The sequence below is a fragment of the Musca vetustissima genome, unplaced genomic scaffold, assembly GCF_032173495.1.
Source record: "Musca vetustissima isolate MV318-11 ecotype Yass unplaced genomic scaffold, APGP_CSIRO_Mvet_v1 utg21852, whole genome shotgun sequence".
Taxonomy (NCBI): Eukaryota; Metazoa; Arthropoda; class Insecta; order Diptera; family Muscidae; genus Musca; species Musca vetustissima.
Window position 1 is genome coordinate 119993 of NW_026876493.1, and position 18778 is coordinate 138770.

An 18778-nucleotide genomic window follows, 5' to 3' on the forward strand; every position below is an offset into this window, starting at 1 on the left:
ATATATACCCTCACCCTATGGTTTGCGGAGAGGGTTTAGACCATTTTTGTGGGAGGTATCAGAAGGAGTGAACCAGTGCATCCCATCTTCGGATTTGATATAGGCTTAGTAAAGGTAATAGATAGTGTAGGTTATTTTGTTTTTTATTTATAAATATTGAAAATTATGACCCTCTGTGGGGGAGGTACTAGAAGGAGTGGGCCAATGGGTCCCATCTTCCTACTAGATCTAGGCTTGGACATTCCATTAGCCAGATATTGGATTCATAAATATTACAAATTTTGACTCTCTGCGGGGGAGCTTCTAGAAGGAGTGGATCAATGGGTCCCATCTTCCTACTAGATCTAGGCTTGGTAAATATAATAGGTTGTGCAAAATTTGGTTCCAGTCGGACATTCCATTCGCCAGATATTGGATTCATAAATATTAAAAAATTTGATTTTATAAGGCTTAATAAAGTGTAATAGGTTGTGCAAAATTTGGTTCCAGTCCGACATTCCATTCGCCAGATATTGGTTTCATAAATATTAAAAATTTTGACCCCTTGTGGGGGAGTTACAAGGAGGAGTGGACCAATAGGTCCCATCTTCAAACTTGATCTAGGCTCGGTAAATATAATAGGTTGTGCAAAGTTCGGTTCAAATTAGGCATTTCATTAGCCTAATATTGAATTTAAAAATATTGAAAATTGTGACCCTCTTGGACATTCCATTCGCCAGATTTTGTTGTACAAATTTCGGATAATCCGTTTGCATGTTATTATAAAATTAATTTTAAGCACAATTTTGAGGGGAAGAAATATTAAGATGTACAAAGTTTTTTGAAATCGATTATTCCCTTCGAGAGTTATCGTGCGCACCAGCCAGATAGACGGACGGACGGCCATGTGTAAATCGAATACAAATTTTCTAAAACGGATATGGTCCAAAACCAATATTTCGATGAGGCACATTTTCACGGTATCAAAGTGTATATACCCTGATTAGCCCTAAGGCTGAGAGTATAAAAACATTAAATGGCAACATTTCTTTGAGGATATCATTTATCCTGAAAATCTATGACCGCTAAGACCTCAAAAAAAGCTTATTATGATGTATTTTATGCTCTGGAATGCTGAAGTGCCTAAGTTTTGCCACTTGGATTGGAAAATGCGCCTAGGACCATTAAAAATACCTAACACGACGGCAAAACATGGACCAATATTTGTAATACTGTCCTAGGACCCCGAATTATAAGATTACAGCCACTTCGGTAGGGAATTGCGGCTAAAAATACCGAAAATGGAGCGTTACCTACAAATATCATAAGAAATCGGTAGATTCAAGGCATGTTCAGTCAACAGACTCATCTAGAATATATGGAAGGTCCAACGAGATGATGACTGCTACAAAAATAAAATGATGTTCAGATAATATTACGGGCAGAGCATATAAAGAATCTAGCGAAAATATAAACCTGTCTCTTTACAACTATTGTTAACATTAGGTCTCAATTTCTGTACTTGGAAATTTCCTGAAGAAAACAGAATTTCTAAAAGACTGAAAGGAGCATTCATGAAGTTCTGTAAAATAAACCTTTAAAAAGGAATTTTGACAAAAGTTTAAGGTTCATGGCTTTTGATCGGCATAGGGAGTGAGATATAGCCGAGATAGTGGGGACAACTTTTTGAAATAATTCAATTGGACATGTGTTCGTCGCGTATACTTAGCCCATCTTCAAAGTTCATAAAGTTCTGTAAAAAATCTTTAAATAGAAATTTTGAGAAAAGTTTAAGGTTCATGGCTTTTGATCAGCATAGATATAGCCGAGATAAAAAATGTGGAGATTTTAAAGGACAACTTTTTGAAATAAAGTAGCATTCATATTGAAATAGGTTCCACGAACAAGTCTATGAGTTTTTTTTTTATTTTTTTAAGGTTTGACCCATTAAAAATAATTTTCTTACATTTTCAATTCTTCATAACAAAAATTGGGTTAATTCCTAAATATTCAGTTTCGAATGTGATGATATCATTACATTTTTAAAGTGTAAACATTTAATAGCACAATTGCTAAAGTTGCAAAATATATTTATGCTTATATAAAACAAAAACAATAATAAATGAATTATATTAACAAATTATATTTATACAAAAACCACCTTTAAAAGGCTGTATATTTATATAGATAGATATGTAAAAACAAAATTAAATTGGCATATTATAACTAAAAAAATATGAAAAACACAAAAAATCAAAATCAAAAAAATAAAACTTAAAAATAAACTGGCAGTTGGTAGGATGTTTCTTTCGTGTGTACAAATATATGTATAGTGTATGAGTAGATGGTTGTAGTAGAAAAAAATTAAACAAAATAAAAAAACATATAAATAGTAATAGTAATTATTAATAATATTAGTTTTTGTATTACTAAGACTAAATAATGGTCCATTTCATAGATTTCAATTGTAATTGGTGTTTTGTTATTATTCTCAGTAAAGTTTTCTATTTTCTTATTATTTTCTTTTTTTGTTGAGAGTGAAACAAATAAAATGAAATACATATAAGGTAATGGTTGATATATACACATTTATGTGTACATATTTATAGAGTGGATTCTATAGATTAATATTTTTTTTACTTAATGTTGTTTTACAATCAAGTGATGCTGCTTAAAAAACTAAACGATGGGTTTTTTGCTGATGTTTTGTTTAATCTTCTCGCTTTGCAATAATTCAAATGTGTCATAAGTAACTTAAATTTGTTATTGTTGTTTTTATTATTATTAACTTAAAAAATAATGTTTATTATTTTTGAGGATTTATAGCAAAACTAAAAATATGTGTTTTTTTCTCTTTACAAGTAGTTAGATTAGATTAATTTTTTATATATGTAGATAGATAGATAAATATTTGTATTATCACGTTTTAAGTTTTGTTTTTCGTTCTTAATTATTAAAACAAACAAAATAACATAAAATTATTGTTGTTTCTTGTTTTTATATATTTATAAAAAAAATTAAATTATAGGTACTCATCAATATATAGTTGTTTTTACAGAAATTATTTAAATAATTACAGTTCATTCATATATTATTAATTACACGGTGCTATTATAAATATGGTACGAAGGTCCGAACTGTGGGTGACACAACGGGAATGTATATAAAAAATAATACTTCCCATATAACAATTCTATAAAAAGAGGAGGGTTTGTAGAAGGATCCTACATAGGGAAAACAATATCAATCTCAATTTTATATATATTCCCATCAATACAAAAAGGGTAACTAACAAAAAATTGAAATTGACTTTGTAACACATCAGTTTAACATTCACAATATTCATTCAAAAAGTCAATTTTAATTTTTTTGTTAGTTACGCCTTTTTTGCATTTTAGCTAACGATATATTTATAAAATAAATAAATCATTCAAAAATTCAATCAAATTTTAAAATAAATTTATTGAAAGCACTCAACATCCACTTGATGAAAACCAAAAATATGTATTTTTCTTCCAAAAGTTAGATTAGGTCTGAAATCATGACTCTTTAAGCAATTTTAAATAAATATTTAAAAAAGATTAAAAATAAAATTTAGAATTGTTTTTTTTAAATAATTTTCTTCAAGGACAATTAGGCCACAAGGCGTAGATTTTTTTCAATAATTTTCTTCAAGGACAATTAGGCCACAAGTCGTAGATTTTTTGAAATAATTTTCTGCAAGGACAATTATACCACAAGGCTTGGATTTTTTTAATAATTTTCTGCAAGGACAATTAGGCCACAAGGCGTGGATTTTTTTCAATAATTTTCTGCAAGGACAATTAATGTCAGTTTGAGTGTTCTCATTATCTAAAGCTCACAGTATTTTAAACCCAATATTTATTTTAAACTTTCTTTAGAGTCATTGTTCTTTTAGTTGTATGTCATTGGCAGGGAGAATCATTTTTGTTGACCCTCAGAAACAATTATTTCTTTAAAATCTATTCGATATCATTTTACAAATAAAGATTATTATTTTCTTCTCTTTTTCAACATCAATATATTTTTTGAAGATCCTTTGTACACACAGATTTAATCTCTATTTAAGTATAAATGAATATAAATACTTCAGTTTGGATAGTATAAAAACAATCCATCCACATTTTCTCATTTGTTTCGAAATGATTTTATTTCACAAACGAAACAGAAGTTATTGGGTTTTAAAAAATTATTTTTTGCATCTCTAGTTTTATGTTTTCTCAGATCAAAGATATTCAATATCTAAAAAAAGGAGCTCAGGCTTTTCTGCTTGGAATTCACCTTTTGAGGACCATTTGTTTCTACGTTTTTTTTATCAAAATTTTAGACATTTTTTTGGTTAAAAAAACAGCTATATTGGTTCGGTTTTTAACCTTGAACTTGAAGAAACATGGCTTAATTTTTTCCAAATTTAAAATTATTAATTTTCAATTTAAATCAATTGACATAATAGAGAGTTTGCTATTTTTTAATTTGAAATGTGCACACTCTTTTAGACTTGTATATCATTTTTAATCTGGACAAGTAGTTGACTTTTTCTTAGCCGAGTTTCCTTGAAAATTTTTAAGAATTTCATAAATGGGAGATTTTTATTAACAAAATCGGTTTGTTTATAATTTTCTTTTTCAACATTCTTTTTTTATTTTAGCACCGTGTTATTATTTTATTAAACATACGTTTCAATATCAAACATTCATTCATTCCAAAAAGTAAACATTCCATTCAACACACATTCACCAATCACATTTGAAATAAATTACTTAAAGTAAATTAAATTAAAATTATAAAATACATTTGTTGTTAACATTACATTAAATTAATTAGAAATTCTAAAAAAATGTTTTAAATTAACTAACTGAGAGTTTTGAAGTTTTGTTTTGCTTTGTTGTTAATTTTTTCCATTTTAAAATGTACCTAAACGTCTTTGGTGATGATGGCGACAGAAGCAAATGAACATAAAATCACGAGCCAAAGCGTGTAGAAAACCATAGAATGGTTGGTGTTTTGTTGTGGCATTGTAGTAAACAATCATTTGTTTCTTTTTCAAAGCCATAGGGGTGATGGTGGCCAGTGTGGACTCACTGCAACTGGTATCCGATAATTGCCACATGACTTTGGGACCAAGGCCGCCGCCATCAGCATCTTCATCACCATCATCACCACTGTCGTTTTCATTGTCTTCGTTGCTACCGCTGCTACTGTAGCTGCTTTCAGCCATTGTTGTAGAAATCTCTTGATAGAACTTATAAACAACTTGAGACGACGACGTCGACTTTTGTTTAATACATTTCTTATTATCACATAGACATTTCTTTCGCATGTCCTTTGCTGCATCTTTTTGTTGTTGCTGCTGCTGTTGTGTTGTCACTGCTTTCGCCTTTAGATAATTAGATTGCTGCGTTAATAGTAACGGCTTTGCAACGCGTCACAATGCAAGCGTCTCCTTAATAATTTTCTTCATGGCATTTCCCATTGAGGGCGCTGCCGAATTCGATGTGGATGAGACAAATTTAAATAGATACGGCTGTACATCGGGATATGTGGTATCGAATATCAAGTCCAATTCACTTTGACTCGGTGTCTTGGGTACATAATCATGTCTATTCATGATTTCCGTTATATAGATCACCTTATCCGTCAGCAGATCGGCAACATTTTCACGACACATTTGCCGTTCATCTTCATTTTCATGTTTTATCAAATCCAAATGTATTGTCCACACCTCCCACGGTATACATTCGGCCGTGAAGGGCCATCGCGATTTTTTCTTTTGGAAAAATTCTAAACTTATTTGACCCGAACCACAGCCTTCATTGGAACGCAGTTTTTCACTGAAAACATTAATGGCCCGTTTAACGGTACGTTGCAGACTATCTGATGTACAGCAGACATAGGTGAAGTCAATGAAATCACAATCGACATCGGTATAGCCGACAGTACCAATGGAGTACTGAGCATCGCCGGTGTACATATATTTACCAAGGCAGCGATGGAATAGCACCGTATGAAATATACTTGCCACAGCTTCGTCCACTTGACGACCCTCCATGGTTAGATCGAAAACTTGTGAGCGAGCATTCATTTTGATAGACGAACAAGTAAAAGTAACTGTTTTTCTTTTTTCAATAATACTAAAAATCACTATTGTTGTTGTTTTTTGGTTTTTTCTTTCTGTTTCTTTCTGGCGGAGAGAAGTTTATCTATTTAAAAGTAGTTATAGTAGGAGGAGTAGTAGTAGTGGTAGTAATTTATTGTTGTGTGGTATTATCCTTTTTTTAATTCTACTGGTGGTTAGCTTTTTGTTTTTTGCTATCTCTACTATTTCTTTAATTTCTATGTATATCTTATCTTTCTTTTACTAATTTTATTAGCGTTTTATGTTGTTGTTGTTTTTTGGAGGGAGAGATTAGGTTGATAGTTTCTACTTTTTTGTTGTTATATATATCTTTCAAATCGTACCCATATATTGAAATGTGCCGCACATAGTTTTTGTGCTTAAACCCAATTTCAGCCACTTGCTTAAACCAAAATCGGTTAATTTTAAATGATAATCAGCAGTTAGTAGGATATTTTCTGGTTTGGCATCACGATATATAATGCCAGCGTTGTGTAGGAAATCTGTAAGAAGAAATAAAGAGATATTAATAATTGGTTTTAATATGATATGACAAATAATATATTACCCAATGCCAAAGCAATTTCAGCCAAATAGATACGAATTAGATCCAATGAAAATGTTGCAATTCTGGAGAAAAGTTCACCATTTGGTACGTATTCGGAAACTGAAAAATAAAATAAATTAATTAAAATAAATATTAAGGGTATTCTACAAACATGCCATGGAATAAATCGTTTTTGCAGTAGGTAATTTGTGTATAGATAAAAAGAAGATATCTAGGCCTTGAATATTTATTTTTATTAACAAAGACTTATCAAAGATTCTTCTATCAATATGTAAACCTTGGAATATTCTATAAAATATCTCTGGGTATTTTCTATACACAAGATGTACACCTAAGTCTGTTTTTATACGGTACATTGGTTCCAGAAGAAGCCGTGTAAAAAAACGTGTAAAAAAGACACTGATCTTATACATAAAGGGAATTCGCCTAAATTCGCCTAAATTAGTGTACAAAAAGACCGTGTATAAACAGACTTAGGTGTATAGGTATTCTGTAGAAAAAAATGACATAGACAATGCAGACATTAATGTTTCTATAACCAACAGAGGATTTAAAGACCCTATATAAAAACAGAAAAGATGATATTCTTATAGACAATGTACGACTTCTATATCTTCTATATACAAATATACCCCTTTATATCCCCCACAGAATACCTTTAGTTTTTCTAGAGACAGTAAAATATCAATATAAACCAGTACGAAAAATAGTAAAGTCGGGCTGGGCCGACTGTATGATACCCTTTACCACTTTGGGTATATTCTACATATGGAAATTCTCAATTTTCTTTTAAAATTCCATTAAAAAAATTGATTTGATTTGATCTTTATCAATAAATGAACCGACATCAGCCCATTGTGTAAAAGCAATAGGGCTGCTACAACAACAACAACTAATATTAATCCATACACCTGCCTTTCAGAAGCCTATGCTAAAATTCAATGTGACAAATTTGTGTAAATCAATTTATAGCACACTTGATACACACTATTCGGTAATATCGATCAGGCACGAAACTTAGCACACATCATTCTAGACTTAATTTAGGACGCTATGCCAAATTTCGTGCCTATCGAAAGATATATAGGGACTTTGGTTCACCATTTACATTAAATCGGAAGAAAAAATATATGGGAGCTATATCTAAACCTGAACCGATTTCCACGAAACTTAACACACATCATTCTACATTTAATTCAGAGTGCTATGTCAAATTTCGTGCAAATCGAAACATATATAGGGACTTTGGTGTACCATTAATCTTAAATCGGACAAAAATATATATGAGAGCTATATCTGAATCTGAACAGATCATAAATTGCTCTCTCTCCTTAATAGTTCACATGAAACTGAAACATTTTTTGGTGGGAAATCCCGATGAATCAATGAATTTCCCCCCTCCCGTCTCGTCATACTTACGTATATGCAAATTATGACGATTTTGCCACAAATCAATTTGTTGAACAATAAACGGATGATGGCCACACAATTTTTGTATATCGGCTTCGTCTTTAATTTGTTGTATACTATTCTCCGATATGATCTGAAATAGAAAACAAAAAATATAAAATATTAGGGGAAGCACACGCAAAAAAAGAAGTGATTAAAATAAACAAAACAAATGTGTACACCAGGCAATAATAGAACATATTTAAGAATACACAATTATACAACAAAAATATTATTAGAAAATAGACAATAATGATAGTAATAATAAAATAAATCTCCAATATATATAATCTATATAAAGCTCTGTTAGGGTATTAACTAATTATATCATAATAGATATAGAATTGGGGTAGGACCAATTCCATAACTGTGGCCTGTATCGAGTTTACAAATTATAACGGGCGGACGGACACACATAGAATTGGTCATAGAATTGGGGTAGGACTTTCAACATACCGACATTCTCAAAAACCAAAAGATAACGATAATTTTTGATAGAAATGTTGGGTACCCTATGAGAATCCAAACATAACACACATCATTCTAAACTGAATTCAGTACGCTTTGCTGAATCGTGCAAATCGAAAGATATATAGGGTCTTTGGTGAACCATTTACATAAAATCGGAAGAAAATATATTTGGGAGCTATATCTAAATCTGAACCGAATTCACGAAACTTAGCAAACATCATTCTAGGCATAATCCAGTACGCTGTTCGAAATTTCGTGTAAATCGAAGGATATATAGGGGCTTTGTTGCAATATTTACTTATAATCGGACGAATATATATATATGGGAGGTATATCTAAATCTGAACCGAATTTTACGAAACTTAACTCACATCACTCTGGACTTAATTTATTACACTATGCCAAATTTCGTGCAAATCGAAGAATATATAGGCTCTTTAGTACACCATTTACATTAAGGGAACCCCACCCATTCTCGATTCTAATTTTTCAAGATTTTTAATGGGCTAGTAAATCAATACCAATGCTTGTTAAGGTTTGTAATTTTTCACATATATATTTGAAGATTAAAAAGAGAAGAAAAATAATTTACAAACAATTTTTGTTATTGTTTTGTTGTTGTTTTTTGTAATTAAAGAAAAGTCCTTATTTTTGATGTCGGGCATGATAACTCCTCGCTAAAGCATCGGAATCAGAAAATTCCAACGGTGTTAGAAAGAGTACATGTCTGGCTCTCGTATGAACTAGGATTATTGACTTCGCTCTAAAATTAACAAAATGGCCGACCTTTGAAAACATATTTTTGGAAAATCGCCGATTTTTGACCAAAAAGTTAAAAAATAAGGATGATCTTCACCGTTTGGCTTTATCCTAGTTCATACGATAGCTATACACTCACAGAGAAACGTGTAATAATTTGGAATCGATTTGGTTAATATTTTTTGAGTTATCGTGCCCGCCATTCACAAAAGAGAAAAACGCGTTTAAAGTTTGAGAAGCCGTCACTTGATGCTGACACAATAAATCGGCTATATCTTCAAGAGTTCTTGAGATTTTCACTGTGCAAAACTTTGTCTTAGTCGGACCAATATCGAGAGTTTGGTGCCCCATTTACATGAAACTATATATGGGAGCTATATCTTAATCTGAACCAATTTCAACAAAACTTGACATACGTCAATCTAGACCTAATTTAATACGTTGTGCAAAATTTTGTGCGAATCGCCCTAAATTTGAGTCTTTGGTGCTCCATGTACATAAAATCGGACGAAACTATATATGGGAGCTATATCTAAATCTGAACCGATTCCAATAAAACTTGCAACTTTTTAAGCAACTCTGCTGCTGCTCTCTTTTGAATTTCTTTCCCATTGCCACTTTTTACACCTATCTCTTCTAAGAACTCAGCAGAGTTGCTTAGAAAGGTTGCATGTGTAAACCCAGAGTAACGTTCTAATGGAAATTCCGAAAATATTCATAAAAATTCAATTTAAAAATATTCTCTATAAAACCCATTCCTTGTTGCATGGTGTAAAATACATTGTATTGCCACCATCCAATCGACTTCGTTGTTACTCACTTTAGATTTCTTCAGAACTTTTAATGCATAAACAACAACAGGAGGAGTTGTAGAAATTGTATTATCAGTATTTTTCTCTGCCTGCTGATGTTGGTGGTGGTGATTATGTTCCTGCTGCAGTAGATGTTGTTGTTCTTCGGTTTTCTTCTTATCAATAACTCTGAAAACCACACCGAAGGCACCCTTAGCTACCAAATGGTCAATATGAAATTCACTATTACGACTCGACTCTTTAAAGTGTGAACTGAAAATGGCATTGGTTAGAGGTTTATGCCATTGCGTTTTCGAACGGCGACTATACTGTAGGGTACTAAAGCTGCAGCAACAACAACAAAGAGAGAAAAAAAAAAACACACATTAAAATGATTATTTGTAAAAAAAATAACAACAAATTGACTTTACCTTTTGCGTGAAGATTTTTGCCGCTGCTTAAAGGAATGATGACGACGTCCAGATGTTGAAAAGGATAAATTCCAATTTAAACTGCCCAGACTCCAGAAAGAGGCCTGCAAATGAAAAGGAGGAAATGGAAATTTTTAAAAATTGTTTTGAAACGTATCTTCAATGTGTTAAAAGTAAATATTATTATTTTTTGACAAAAACGTCTTTTAGTTGTTGTCATTACTATATTTATATTGGTGCGGTATTTTGTTGTTGTTGCGTTTTTGTTCTTAATAACAACAAAAGCAAATAACAAAAAAAAACATGAGTCAGTCGGCCATCAGGTTTTTAGAGGGCAGGCTGGCTAAACAAATAATCAGCTGGTTGGCCTGCCTTTCTCTCTCTCTGCTGTTGTTTCTTCGACCTTTGTTTTGTTTCTTTTCTTTCTTTGAGAGGTTCTGAAGCCCTAATGACTTTCAATTTAATTGTTATTTAAGTTAAAAGCTTTGTATATTACAAATCACTGATCAATATCAGTGGTGATTTTGCCAGACATATTCATTCATTATTCTGATGCAATATTGTGCAATTAATAGGTTTCAGGTGCAGGTTTTTATAACCTCCACTATAAGATGGAGTTTGTATTAAATTTGACATTGCGTTTTCAAGAATTTTTTAGGAATATTTTTGAGGTACCACGAGGCGTGAATTTGTGGATATTTTAGGAAAATATTTCTTAAGAATATTTGGTTTAGAAATTTTTTTCACATATATTTTGGAACTATCATCAGATGTGGATTTTTTTAGAATATTTTTTGAGGTAACATCAAAACATTAGACCTGGATTTTTTGAGGTACCATCAGTATATTAATCATAATTTTTTAGGAATATTTTTTGAGAATATTGGCCCACTTCTTAGGATAACCCCAACCTCCCGTATTTCGTTATTTTTATGAACTTCGTAACGTTTTTCAAAAGAATTTGTTCAAATTCCATCTCTTTGGTTCTCAGTGGGTAGGAAATTTCCCTACCAGAAATTGCCCATTTGAATCCACTTTATAGGGTAGCCCTCATATAGCTGTTCCTCCCAAATTTCGGTATTTTTATCATGTTTTTCATTCAAATTGACTGTAATTAGTATTTATTATAATCATGAGGCAAAATTTACGTAAAAGTATCGGAATTGCATAAAGTTTTAGATCAAACCTCTTATAACGGTACCTTCCGTTATTCCGCATATTGGGTAAGTTTTTTAACAGAATCGACTCATATTTTGTGTTCCAATTTAGTGTCAAATATTTCTACTAAATATCGGTGGACGTTTTTATAAATATTAACCGATCTGCCTGAAACTTGCGATTTTGGGTTCCCAAATTTTAATTAAGAGAGGAATTTTGAAAATTTTCAATCGAGTTCTTATAGGGTTCTCATAGGGAAACTAACCCTCTTGCCAAAAATTGTAAATATTGGTCCACGTTGTGGTACTAAGCTAACCCAATTTTCGATGTTATGGATTCACAAAATCCCTAAAAATATTTTATTCAACCAAATTTTATAAAATTCGATACTTTGGGTTCTCAATGAGTGCCAAATTTTTCTTCCTACCAAAAATTATAAATACCGGTTCACGTTTTGAAGAGACCCCACATGACGGCACCTCCTTTACATTTTTTGGAGGTATTTTGAAAAACTTTTCAACCGAGTTGGCTGTAGTTTGGATTTCTGGTTTCTAATAGGGAATCTAACCCTCCTGCCAATAATTAAAAATATTGGTCCACATTTTGATGCAGTATTCATATAAAGCTACCACAATTTTCGACAATTTACAATTGATGCTATTGTAGCATATACAGCTGCAGGTGACAAGGCATCCACACCTAGAGCAACCGGATCACAATCGGCGACACGTGGCTTGGGAAGAGTTGTTTAGTAAAAAACGACTGCCAAGCCGATTTTGGTCCAAATAAAACCAATATCGGTTTACGAATTGCAATGTTAGAAGCCTCCCTAGGTTTCCACGAAGTGTAAAGTTGACTTAGGTCAGTTTCACCCTGCACATCCAGCAACTACCCTAGGAGTTGTCAATCTCCAATTTTCGATATTTCCCCAAAATCAGTAAAATATATTCTGAAATCGAATTTCACCAAGTGTCAAATCTTCATACTAAATATGACTCAATATCGAGGCTATACCAAAGCCTCCATACAACCATGTACAACCAATTTTCAATATTTTAATGATTTCCGAAATGTGGTTTTTCCGATCAATTTTAGGTATATTGAAAGTCCATCTTATGTGAATGTTCGGTTAAATGTTCTTTAATACTTTCAAATCCATTACAATTTACTCTTTTGAACCGCATATTTCATATTTCCACTTACACTATTCACTGGCGTAGATTCGCAGGAAATGCCAATAGTATTCCAAATGAAAACAAATCTCTCAGACCCGAAGTAAACAAAAATGGTTAACAACAAAAAGCAACGAAGAAACACTTGTTCCTTAAATGCACCACTGAGTTTGTTGTTGTTGTTTTATTTTTTATTTTTAAACCACAATATATTTTTTTAACACTTCACTGCTTTATTTAAGGTTCTGAATGAAAATTCATTCAAAAAACAAAAATACTGAAATTTAATCGGACATGAACATGAATAAATGCACTGCTGTCATATCTAGAGTTGATTAATTAATTTCGAACAAAACAAAAAACAATTGTTCAGATATTGTTTATGCAAAACACACAATCGGCATTTGGCGAATATCATCAGTCAGATCATATTCGATTGGTTGACGGGCTGGATGGTTAAGGTGTTGCCTGTCAATTAGAGGTGGTGGTGATGGCGTTTTAGATATTTTCAATAAGGAAATCCAAAAAGGTGGAAGGAAGAGAAAAAACCGACCGACCGATCGAGCGTGATCGATTTATTTTTGATGTGAACCGATCAAAACGTTGTTTATTCGTAAAGGGAATTTAATAAACTGTGAAGACAACGAAACTGCGAATTTTTTGTTTTGATTGCGTCGAAAGAGTAGCACATGGCCTGCTGTTGGCTGGCTGGTTGGCGGATTGTCTGTGATGATTCTTTTGCGACTGGCAGGCAGCAGGGCAAACTCTAGCATTGTTTATTTTGAAAACGTGTAAAGCAAAAACAAAAAAAGAAAAACAAATGGGGAGCCGATAACTAAAACACATTTCAAATACAAAACTACTACCAGTAATAAAAGTAGCGGCAGCAGCAGCCGCTGCAGCAACAACCACACCAACAACAATAGAAAACAGCTGGCTGGTTGGCTGACTTGAATGGCAAAAATAGTGAAATCAAAACAAAAAAACTATAACAACAACAATAGTGAAACACAACAACTTTGTTATTTTCACTCTCGGCCATTCCTTCTTTCACCCTCTCTCGCTCACTGGTGGCTTGAGTACGTACATTCGCCGTTTGTTCTTTTCGGCCATCATCATCATAATTTCGATTTTCAAAATTTTACTACACATAAGGAAATAAAAACCCAACAACAACGAATGTCACTCAAATAATAATACTAATAACAATAACAACAGCTTGTCATGATTGTTGTGTTAAATTAATTCGCAAAAGAAAATATATAAACATAGTTGTTGTTGTTGTTACTGTCGTAGTCGTCGTGTCATAATATGTTTTTAGCAGGCAGCACACAGTGGACTAGGAAGATAATTTTACGAAATATTTTAAAAGGAAAATATTTGTGTATATTAGGAGAGCAGTTCGGAAAGTTCTTAGCCTAGCACAAAAAGCGCGGTATAAAGAGAAACTTCCATCTCTGTTATGAACACATGTTAAATTTTGATTCGATCTGGCAACTCCTTCATATAGGAACAGGTGTTCAAATAGATGCTCCGCAATTTTTTGCAATGCAAGCACGCATTTCTAATTTTTCCATTGTAAAAAATTGCGGATGCGTCTTTTTTGAACACATGTTTCTATATGAAGGAGTTTCCAGATCGAAACAAAATTTAACTTAACTTTTTTGTTTATACTGCGATTTTTGTGCTAGGCTAAGGACGTTCCGAACTGCCCTCGTAAATGAAATGTTTTAGGTGAAGTTATAAAGCCTACAACTATTTAATAGATATTAAAAATCATTAAAAATACCTAAATCGAGAAATATAACCTAAAACACCAAAATAAACCCAATTCGATTGAAAAAACGCGCCAAAAAGCCCCAACACTCAGACATTTGGGAGGTGCTGTTATTTGGTCCTAGCCTGGACCAATATTTATCATTTGTGGAAGGAAGATAGACAACCTAACATAATTTAAAACCAGTGAGCGGAGCAGTATAGTCGGACGGGGCCGACCATATGATACCCTAGACAACTTCCATGAAAATATAATTTTCTGTGGTTCTATATTCTTAGCTTGGACCGACACGCATGTCTAGATCGACTGAGCTAGTCGAGATATGACGATCGGTATACTAAAGGTGGGTCTAGGACTAATATTTCGCGGCGTTACAAACATTTGGGGCTGCACAAAGCTATAATACCCTGACAAAATTGTTGTGTTGTAACAGGCACAACTCATTCATTTGGCCCAAGGACGAAAAATCGGTTCAAATTTAGATATAGCTCCCATATATATTTCGTCCGATTTAAGGTAATTGGTGCACCAAACTCCCTATATATCCTTCGATTTGCACGAATTTTTGTATGTCCTACTGAATTAAGTCTAGAATGATGTGTGCTAAGTTTCATGAAGATAGGTCCAGACTTAGATATAGCTCCGATATATAGTTTCGCCCGATTTTATGTAAATGATGCACCAACGTCCTTGAAAATCATTCGATTTGCACGAAATTTGGCATAGCGTACTTAATTAAGTCAAGAATGACGTGTGCTAAGTTTTCTTAAAATCGGTTCAGATTTAGATATAGCTCCCATATATTTTTAATTTTTTTACACGAATTTTTTTTAAAGCAAATGAAAATCGTTTTTTTATTTTATAGTTTCGCCCAATTTTTGAAAATTTTTCACGAATTTTGGCGTAACTAAATGAAGTATAGAACAGATTTAAATATAGCTCCCATATATATTTTCGTCCGATTTTATGTAAATGGTACACTAAAGTCCCTATATACCTTTTGAAATTTGGCACAGCATACTGAAGTGTGGCTATAATAATGTGTGCGAAGTTTCATGAAAATGGGTTCACATTTAAATATAGCTTCCATATATATTTTCGTCCGATTTTATGTAAATGGTGCACTAAATATCCATAACTAGGTTTTAGATATATATATAGGTTTAGATATATAAAGAAAAAACAATTTCAAATGTTCCTTCAAAAAGGCGACTACATATAGTCGGCCCAGTCCGACTTTACCATTTTCCTTTCCGGTTTATAAATTTGTTTGTTATTAAATATTCATTAATTTTTAAATATATTTTTAATTTTTTTAACATTTTTAAAGCAAATATTTTTTTTTTAATTTTTGAAAATTTTTCAAATCTAACATACAGTGACCCTCTTCATAGACTCTCTGTGGTATTTCTATTTTGTTATTGAAATAGAAAATTAAAAAAAAACAACAAATCTACATAGAAATACGAAATACTACGAATTTATAATATAATACTACTAATAACAACAACAACAGCAGTAATACGAATAACAATAATAAAACTAACCAGACTTTAATGAATTGAAATGATAACGCCACCGACTGCGACAGACAGCAGCAGCAATACCAACGATTCGAATAAAAACAAGCGGACGATATGATACCTCTGTACCGAAACTAGCTATATGTTTGTATGTGACGCATTGGGAATAGTGCAGTGCGGAGCGGCCTAGGCCCGTCCGCATGTCTCATAGGTAAAAAAAACACGACAACAAACAGCCAGACAATTACGACGTTGTTTGGTGTTTTTTCGTTGCAATTTTGTTGTTTCTTTAACTGTGGCGAGGAAATAAAATGTGCAAGTGCAAGGTATGCGTCTTTAAAACTAGTGATGCCATATTTTTTCGGTTTAAATTTTTATACCAAAATATTTATAAAAATCTCATGTTGTGGTCACTCACGACAGCACCCCTCGCGTTTATTACTGATGTAATATTCGTGGGAAATCTTATCAGATGTGTTAATGGCTGATGAAATTGATCATCATCGCCATTAAGACAATAAGTGAAAATTGAAAAACTAAAAAGATAGAGAAAGAGTGAAATTACAAAAAAAAAATAATATGTGTTGTCTTAGTTTTTACAAATGCAAAAAAAAAATCAAAACGTAGAAAAAATCACTTTCAATACTTTTTCTGTTGTTTACATTTTAAACTTGACCCAGATATTTTCAAAACAAAAAATATACCAAAAATTTGAAAAGCCTCCTCTTTCGTGTCAATTCGATTTCAGCACAGTCATGGTAATGAAATGTTTGTATGTGTATTTTGTTTTTATTGGAAAACCCGTGTGTATGTGCATCTTTCACACTTGTCGAACAATAAATGATCGCTGGGTGTATTTTTTTATTTGATTTTCCACACGCCTCCTCCTCCTCCTTTGTTTTATTTGTAATTTTACATTGCGTGTGGATTGTAAACATAATTTGCTGTCATTAACATTAACAATTTGTTTATGCGGAAGGTCATTTACACATTCGGTGTATCGGATGACCCTTGCTTGCTTGAACAACAAAGTGGAATTATGGGAATAGGTAAACACAGCAATTTGTTAGGTAAATAGAACACTTTAAACATTTGGGGATTTCTCAAAAGCCGTAGATTTTTTAAAGAATATTTTTTCAAGGGGCCCAACAAGGCGTAGATTTTTTAAAGAATATTTTTTCAAGGGTCCCAACAAGGCGTAGATTTTTTAAAGAATATTTTTTCAAGGGGCCCAACAAGGCGTAGATTTTTTAAAGAATATTTTTTCAAGGGTCCCAACAAGGCGTAGATTTTTTAAAGAATATTTTTTCAAGGGGCCCAACAAAGCGTAGATTTTTTAAAGAATATTTTTTCAAGGGTCCCAACAAGGCGTAGATTTTTTAAAGAATATTTTTTCAAGGGGCCCAACAAGGCGTAGATTTTTTAAAGAATATTTTTTCAAGGGTCCCAACAAGGCGTAGATTTTTTAAAGAATATTTTTTCAAGGGGCCCAACAAGGCGTAGATTTTTTAAAGAATATTTTTTCAAGGGGCCCAACAAAGCGTAGATTTTTTAAAGAATATTTTTTCAAGGGGCCCAACAAGGCGTAGATTTTTTAAAGAATATTTTTTCAAGGGTCCCAACAAGGCGTAGATTTTTTAAAGAATATTTTTTCAAGGGGCCCAACAAGGCGTAGATTTTTTAAAGAATATTTTTTCAAGGGGCCCAACAAGGCGTAGATTTTTTAAAGAATATTTTTTCAAGGGTCCCAACATGGCGTAGATTTTTTAAAGAATATTTTTTCAAGGGGCCCAACAAGGCGTAGATTTTTTAAAGAATATTTTTTCAAGGGGCCCAACAAAGCGTAGATTTTTTAAAGAATATTTTTTCAAGGGGCCCAACAAGGCGTAGATTTTTTAAAGAATATTTTTTAAGGTCCATTAAGACTTAGATTTTTTAAAGAATATTTTTTCAAGGGGCCCAACAAGGCGTAGATTTTTTAAAGAATATTTTTTCAAGACCGTCGATTTGTTAAAGAATATTTTTTTCAAGGGCCCAACAAGGCGTAGAATTTTTAAAGAATATTTTTAAGGCCCATTAAGACTTAGATTTTTTAAAGAATATTTTTTAAGGACCCAGCAAGGCGTAGATGTTTTAAAGAATATTTTTAAGGTCCATTAAGACTTAAATTTTTTAAAGAATACCTTTTCAAGGGACCAACAAGGTGTAGATTTTTTTTAGAAAATATTTTTAAAATATTCAAATATTAAAAAAATATATATAAAAATATGCAAGTTTTCTTTAAATTATTTTTGTATATTCGCGAATTTCTATTAAATTATTTTTTTATTTTCAAAGTTCCACATCCAATATGACCTTCCAGGGTCGTAGTGTGTTTACCTTCGATTTTTTGTTTTAGTTTGCAAACTGTATTGAACTTTTGATTATTTTTTCCCCAAAATGGAAATATGTTGTTTTTCACAACACGATTTAGTTGTTTATAGACTGGACTAGGTGGCAGACAGACCTGACGAAATTTGTTATTGTGTGCTTTTGCCATAAATTATTATCACATTTCAAATTAT

At 32.2% G+C, this 18778-nt stretch overlaps 2 protein-coding genes across 2 annotated transcripts in view; both read right to left on the reverse strand.

The window, feature by feature from the left end:
- LOC133321056 (serine/threonine-protein kinase S6KL) overlaps nucleotides 1-18778 on the reverse strand; it is a 133109-nt gene that overhangs the window by 99997 nt on the left and 14334 nt on the right. The window contains exons 2-6 of the mRNA XM_061530157.1: nucleotides 10585-10688; nucleotides 10183-10498; nucleotides 8103-8226; nucleotides 6684-6782; nucleotides 6460-6618 (exon numbers count right to left, since the gene is read on the reverse strand). Coding sequence (XP_061386141.1) covers nucleotides 6460-6618; nucleotides 6684-6782; nucleotides 8103-8226; nucleotides 10183-10498; nucleotides 10585-10688 — 802 coding nt within the window. The remainder of the gene's footprint in view (nucleotides 1-6459; nucleotides 6619-6683; nucleotides 6783-8102; nucleotides 8227-10182; nucleotides 10499-10584; nucleotides 10689-18778) is intronic.
- LOC133321054 (autophagy-related protein 101) lies at nucleotides 5391-6083 on the reverse strand. The gene has a single exon (XM_061530155.1). It carries the CDS (start codon nucleotides 6080-6082, stop codon nucleotides 5426-5428), a length of 657 nt encoding a protein of 218 aa, XP_061386139.1. The 5' UTR covers nucleotide 6083; the 3' UTR covers nucleotides 5391-5425.

Coding starts and splice junctions, on each gene's coding strand:
- LOC133321054 (XM_061530155.1), bottom strand. CDS start 6,082: ATGAATGCTCGCTCACAAGTTTTCGATCTAACCATGGAGGGTCGTCAA.